The following is a 6,466-nucleotide window of genomic DNA, read 5'->3' on the forward strand; positions in this document are numbered from 1 at the left end:
CTGAATATTTGTGGTTTTGGGGAGATTTTTAAAGTTATTCTCTGTGCTTAAAATATTATTTTGTGCTCAAAACATGATTTAATTTCAGAACATCTTACCTTCCCATTCAGTATCTTGATTTTGACTGACAAGTAATAAGTTTCCTTGCTTGACCTCTGGTTAAAAGAGTGCATTGAGAGCAGAACTGTGGTGTTCAGTGAACTTGCTAAGTTTATTTTAGTGTGAAATTTCTCTGAGAGTTGCATTCCTGAAAAATACAGTTGCTGAACACAGGACAACATAAAAAGGTACATGGGTGGACAGACGTAGAATTTTTAAATAACTTATAAATGGGAACATGTATGCACAAAAGAAAGTGAGAGAAATATGTGTGTCTGTATGTGTATATCTAAGAGGTCAGTCACAAAACACTTTGGTAAAGTTTAACACCACAAAGAGAAACTTGAGATCCTAGCATCTGGCTCCTACATAAGGGGCTGAATTTCGAGGAAAAAACATTTAATTTCTCAGACAGGTTATAGTCTGAGAAAATATAGTTTATTTAAGCAAAGCAAGCCATATCTGAAAGCACAATGCAATGAAACATGAATTTTGTGCATCAGTCTTGCTCCTAGCTTAGGTGACCTTAGATGAATTATATTGCCTGCTTCCCTTACTAAAACAAAGGTAAGCTACGGGCCTTTGAAGATCCACAGTCAGTAAGTACTGTGCAACAAATAGATACTTTGCTACACCTATTTATTTTTAGAAAATAAAAATAGCTAGCCTCTCATTTACCTATATCTGTCCAGACCTAGACCAAATAGAAGTATAATTTCCAAAAAGCTTAAATTTCCAGCTTTTCAAGTATACGAAAGAGATAATATTTTCTTGTTTTTGTCAAGCTACTATGAAGTACTAAGGAAATGTAGCCTTCAGTGAATGAAAATAAGTACAGGCAATTGTTGTTTGACTGCTTTGAAATGGTAAACAGAAATCACGTTAAAGATTCCAGAGGTCTGAGGAACTGTTACAAAAAGGTAAATGTATAGAAACGCAGAAGGAAAGAGATTTGTGAAAACAGTTGCTAACATGTATGAGAAGAGAGCATAGAAATAGACGTGTTAACATAGAATGATTTCCAAGTTACTAGTTTATATTGCACAGCCTGAAAACTCCCAATAAAGTGCATGTGCTGTGTGTGTATGCTATTCCCATCATTAATTACATTGTTATTGTACTTCTGCTTTTTGCTCCAGGCAATTCTGTTGCACAATGGGCTCCATCGGTCCAGTGAGCACGGAAGTTTGCTGTGACATATTCAGGGAGCTGAGAAGCCAGAGTGTCCAGGAGAATGTCTGCTACTCCCCTCTGCTCATCATTTCAACCCTCTCCATGGTCTACATAGGTGCAAAAGATAACACCAAGGCTCAGATAGAAAAGGTGAGACTACATTTAGGATTTAAACCCTCCTGCTGCTCAACAGAGCAACAGTCCTTAATTACACGATAATGTCCCTTAGAGGCTAAAAGATGTGGATCCAGAGTTACCAAAACATGGATACAGAGTTATCAAAAGCTGTGGGCGCCTGAAACTCCCACAGTGTTAAACAAATGCATCAGCCCAGAATCTTGAGACTGGATTTAAATTTTATCATAGTTCAGCAGTAGAATTCTCAAAGACAAAAATACATTCTAGTGACCCTTTTTCTGAAATAAGGAAAGAAGACAAAATCTATAGGGAAAGAGCCAAAACATATCCCCAGAATGCAAAGTGTTTCATGTGTTTCCTACATCTTTCACTATCTTCATAAAGAGTGGCTGGCTTGTTACCTAGAAGAAGGTTGGTATTACTGGTAGCACACACTGGAGCTGAATCCTAGATGTTCAATAGAAAAAAGGATCATCTAAGCGGGCAGCAGTAGGTATGGCTATTCAGAGATGGTACAGAAAGATTGCACTTTCTGACTTAGTCAAGTTAGGTTTGCTTCAAACATTATGTGCTAATCTCAGTTGCATAACCTTCTTCTTGTCATACCAGTTATTTCAACTACTGTTATTCTTAATTGCAGGCTATCCACTTTGATAAAATCCCAGGATTTGGAGAGAGTACTGAATCTCAGGTACAGAAATGATTTAATCCCTTCTGTATGTCAGTTTCTCCTGGGAGCAAAATCTATCAGATTCTATCAGTCTCGTAGCAGTTCCAACCCTACTCCAGTGTGCAGCAAGTGCCCCTCATCCAGCATTTGGGGGAACACTTCATTCATAAGAAGGAACGGAGAAGGCGGGTAACAGAGAATTCGGAGCAGGCATAAAATGAAACCCATCACCATAATATTGGACCAGTAGGGGGAAATTATAGATATTTGTATAATTAAGCAAAGTAGCTGGATACTAGTGGTTAAACAGGACTGGTTGGGAACTGATCTGCTGGAGCTAGATTACTGTAGCAGGTAATTAAAAGCCCCCCAAGAATGGTATGAGGAAATTACAGTAGAAAACCAGCGCCAAATTGTACATATTACAAAATTACCACACCAGCATAGGATGAACAGTTTTGTAAGCAGAAGCACCTGAAATACTTTACTCCTTTCATATACTATGTAATACCTACTCATCATTAAAACTAGGGTAATTATTATATTTTTAATTCTTTTTTTTTTTTTTTTTTTGTATTCATGTCAACCAGTGCGGCACATCTGTGAGCATCCACACTTCACTTAAGGACATCTTCACCCAAATCACCAAACCAAGTGACAATTATTCCATCAGCATTGCCAGCAGACTTTATGCTGAAGAGAAATACCCAATTCTGCCGGTGAGTTGCTCTAAGACCCGATCTGAATCTCAAAACTGTAACTTTCTGTAATGCAAAAAGCACTGTCAGTAGTCTAGAGTCAGCTAAAGAAATTGTCTTCCCTATGGAAAGACTCTATCACAGCCCTAGCCCTTGAAAGTCTTGAGAAAAAATGTGACTAGCCAAAAAGATGTTTGTGAAAAGGACAATAAAGATCCAATCAAGTCAAGGTATGATTCATAAAAGTAATTTTATTTTTCGGCAAGAGATAACTCCAACTCTTTTCTCAACTTGCAAAACAAGCCTGAAAAATAACTTCAGGTTCTCAAAAATATTCCAAGGTTCTCCATTGAAAAGAACATTTAATTTGAAATTCAAGGAGAATACCGTCACAAAAAAAAAAGTTAAAAGTGAGCAAAGAGGAAAAAAACCAAACCCACACTTAACTAAGTGAATGTTGGTTTCAGATTAAACTCAGTTTTGGAAAACATTTTTTTAAAATGTGGGCATATACTCTTGCTTGAAACAATGCATGTCAAATCTTAAGATGCTTATGAACTAGTTTACGGTTTACTGCCTTAGTAAGCAGATTGCTCATATCTGTTCATTTCATTTCATTCTTGCCTTTTACATCTGCAAAATGCTTTGCCATTCTGATCTGAAAATGGCATACTCTTTCTTTGCAGGAATACATACAATGTGTGAAGGAACTGTATAAGGGAGGTTTGGAATCTATCAGCTTTCAAACAGCTGCAGAAAAATCCAGAGAGCTCATAAATTCCTGGGTTGAAAGTCAGACAAATGGTAAGAGGAAGACCAATATCAGCATAGGTATTTTCCCTTCTGCCACCATGATAAAACAAATGTGAGAACATTTAAATCAGATGATGGCAAACAAAAACCTCTCCCTCTGCTCCTTCCCGTGGATAATAGATCAGTTCCCAGATACAGAACACTCATCTAATTTTTATTTTTCTTTTCATCAGACACACTCCTGTTAGAGGACTGTCTCTATCTGCAGAGGCTTTGTGGATATATAATACTTCCAGTATTTTATCAGTATGAAATATTGATAAAATAGATAGTATTAAAATATGCTTTTTACACATTGACAAATTGTTTGACATCAATGTTTCAACTTTTGTTTCAAGCAAAAATTATTAAATGTTTGGTTGGGAGACCATCCCAGGATAAAAGGTTCCAATGATTCTTCCTGTTGTCACAAAATATACTAATTTTATACCAAGTAAATCTCTGGATCTTATATCTCTCACTATAATTCTTTATGGGGAGAGAGACAACAGCCATTGCCAACAGCAGTAAGCAAATCAACCTTGGAACTACAAGAAAACAGCTACAAAAGCAAAATAATGTCCCTGTCCTACACCCTCCTTCCCACAAATTCTTTACCCTCAATTTAACCTTGTAATTGCCAAGCAAGATGTGTTATACACAGATGTGCTATACATGTTCTCTCTTCCTATGCATCCCAAAAGGGACGATCAAGAACATCCTTCAACCAAGCTCTGTGAGTTCACAAACTGACATGGTCCTGGTCAGTGCCATCTACTTCAAAGGACTGTGGGAGAAAGCATTTAAGGAAGAAGATACCCAGACAGTTCCTTTCAGAATTACTGAGGTATGTGGGTGTAAATCACTTTAAAGGTGTAATCTTCTGGAATTATGAAGGGAGTAGACAAGCTGCTGTGCAATATTCCTGAAAAAGAGCAATTATCAGCTTTAACCGTAGGCAGGCATTTCTACAATCTGGGAACAATCTTTCTGAAAACTATATTATTTTCCTTGGTTTTGCAGCAAGAAAGTAAACCTGTGCAGATGATGTCTCAGATTGGTACATTTAAAGTGGCAGAGATCCCTTCTGAGAAATGTCGGATCCTGGAGCTTCCATATGCCAGTGGGCGGCTGAGCCTGTGGGTGCTGTTGCCTGATGACATCTCTGGCCTGGAGCAGGTATGGGTTCCAGAAAACCAGAAACACAGTGAAATTTTAGATGCAAAGAAGCTCTTCACAATAAAGTTATCTTAAAGCACATCCCTAGCACAGGTCTGAATATTGGCAGCATAGGATTGCTGTCTCAGTGGTCCTGCAAAAATTTGTGCTGAGGATGGATTGCTAAGCAACAGTTTTAGTGGGTTAATTTTTTGGCACTGGAGAACAGATTCTTCTCAGATAAGCAGCTGCTACTCCAGCAGCTTGAGCTCCAAAGCTTTTTTATCTCAATTTCTGCATACTGAGGATCTCATGTTAGCTTGAGTATTTGTAATTACTGAATGGTTTGACAGCCTTCGACATGTTTCCTTCACACCTTTAAAAATTAACTATCTAAAAATTGAATGTGAGTATTGGAATGGTTAAAGCAATTTCAGAAAGGAAAACATACATGACATATTGCTGTGGAAATGAAAAGAATATAGCCATTAGCAGGAATGCAGTTTGAATAGAAAAATTATGCAATAAATCCAAGTTCCCTGAAATGATTGCACACTAACTCAAAGAGCCTAAATTATAAAAATAAAAAGCCATTTGAACACAGCTAAATCTCATCAGTAATAACTGATAGCTCATTTATTACTGAAGAAATTTAGCTGTGTTCAAATGTCTCTGGATACTTCAGGTATTAGTAAAACCATTAACAACACCTCCTTGTTTGGAAATCTTAAATGTCGATAGAGCTTACAACTCATAAGCATAGAATGACTTTTGGAATATATTTCTGAAGAAAAGAAGATAAATAAGCAAGAGCATTGGGAAATTTTCTCAGTAGTCATCCAATTAGGACTATTAATTGGCAGTGAGCCTATTAAAGAAATAGGAAGTAGGACAGAGAACAGAGAGTCATGGTTTGCTTTCCTTTTCCAGACACATTAATTCATATATATCCAGAAAATACACCATAACAAGAGCAGTCAGTTTAAGAGAAAAAAACCCACAAATGGTACTGCATTGCTACAAAAGAAGTTGTGCTCTCATCCCAGAGATCAAATTTGTTTGTTTCTTTGCAGCTTGAGACCGCAATCACCTCTGAAAATCTCAAGGAGTGGACCAGTTCTAGTAAGATGGAAGAGAGGAAAATTAAAGTTTATCTTCCCCGCATGAAGATTGAGGAAAAATATAACCTCACATCTGTCCTAAAATCCTTGGGTATCACCGACCTGTTTAGCTCATCAGCCAATCTCTCTGGCATCTCTTCAGCAGAGAGCCTGAAGGTATCTGGAGCATTCCATGAGGCATTTGTGGAGATCTATGAAGCAGGCAGTAAGGCAGTAGGCTCATCAGGAGCTGGGGTAGAGGACACAAGTGTCTCTGAAGAGATCAGGGCTGACCACCCTTTCCTCTTCTTCATCAAGCACAACCCAAGCGACAGCATCTTGTTCTTTGGCAGATGCTTTTCCCCTTAAAGAAAGGAAAGCTGAAAGAGTTTATATCCCTCACAGCAAGACCCAAAGTGCTGTAGTATCAAGGGTAAAAAGAAACACAAACCTTCTCTTTTATCCATATTTTCTAAAACCAGAAGGCTTTATTTGAAAAAAAAAAAAAAAAAAAAAAAAAAAAAAAAAAAAAAAAAAAAAAAAAAAAAAAGTTAAGGCAGAGAATTTTTTCCAGGAAAGCAGAGACCCTTTGCCTTTCCTTTCTGCTGAGTATTATTATTTACTCATAGGTGAAGAGT

At 37.3% G+C, this 6,466-nt stretch overlaps 1 protein-coding gene across 1 annotated transcript; it reads left to right on the forward strand.

The window, feature by feature from the left end:
• Positions 1 to 1,254: 1,254 nt before the first annotated feature.
• LOC120753379 (ovalbumin-like) lies at positions 1,255 to 6,197 on the forward strand. The gene is made up of 7 exons (XM_040065521.1): positions 1,255 to 1,422; positions 2,051 to 2,101; positions 2,671 to 2,799; positions 3,465 to 3,582; positions 4,275 to 4,417; positions 4,594 to 4,749; positions 5,802 to 6,197. Exons 1-7 carry the CDS (start codon positions 1,255 to 1,257, stop codon positions 6,195 to 6,197), a joined length of 1,161 nt encoding a protein of 386 aa, XP_039921455.1.
• The last annotated feature ends 269 nt before the right edge of the window (positions 6,198 to 6,466 follow it).

The sequence above is a fragment of the Hirundo rustica genome, chromosome 1, assembly GCF_015227805.2.
Source record: "Hirundo rustica isolate bHirRus1 chromosome 1, bHirRus1.pri.v3, whole genome shotgun sequence".
Lineage (NCBI taxonomy): Eukaryota > Metazoa > Chordata > Aves > Passeriformes > Hirundinidae > Hirundo > Hirundo rustica.

Bases quoted from the DNA above. Each gene is read 5' to 3' on its own strand.
- LOC120753379 (XM_040065521.1), top strand. From the start codon at position 1,255: ATGGGCTCCATCGGTCCAGTGAGCACGGAAGTTTGCTGTGACATATTC. The intron at 4,418-4,593 runs GTATGTGGGTGT...TTGGTTTTGCAG, and splicing joins TTCCTTTCAGAATTACTGAG to CAAGAAAGTAAACCTGTGCA. The intron at 4,750-5,801 runs GTATGGGTTCCA...GTTTCTTTGCAG, and splicing joins ACATCTCTGGCCTGGAGCAG to CTTGAGACCGCAATCACCTC.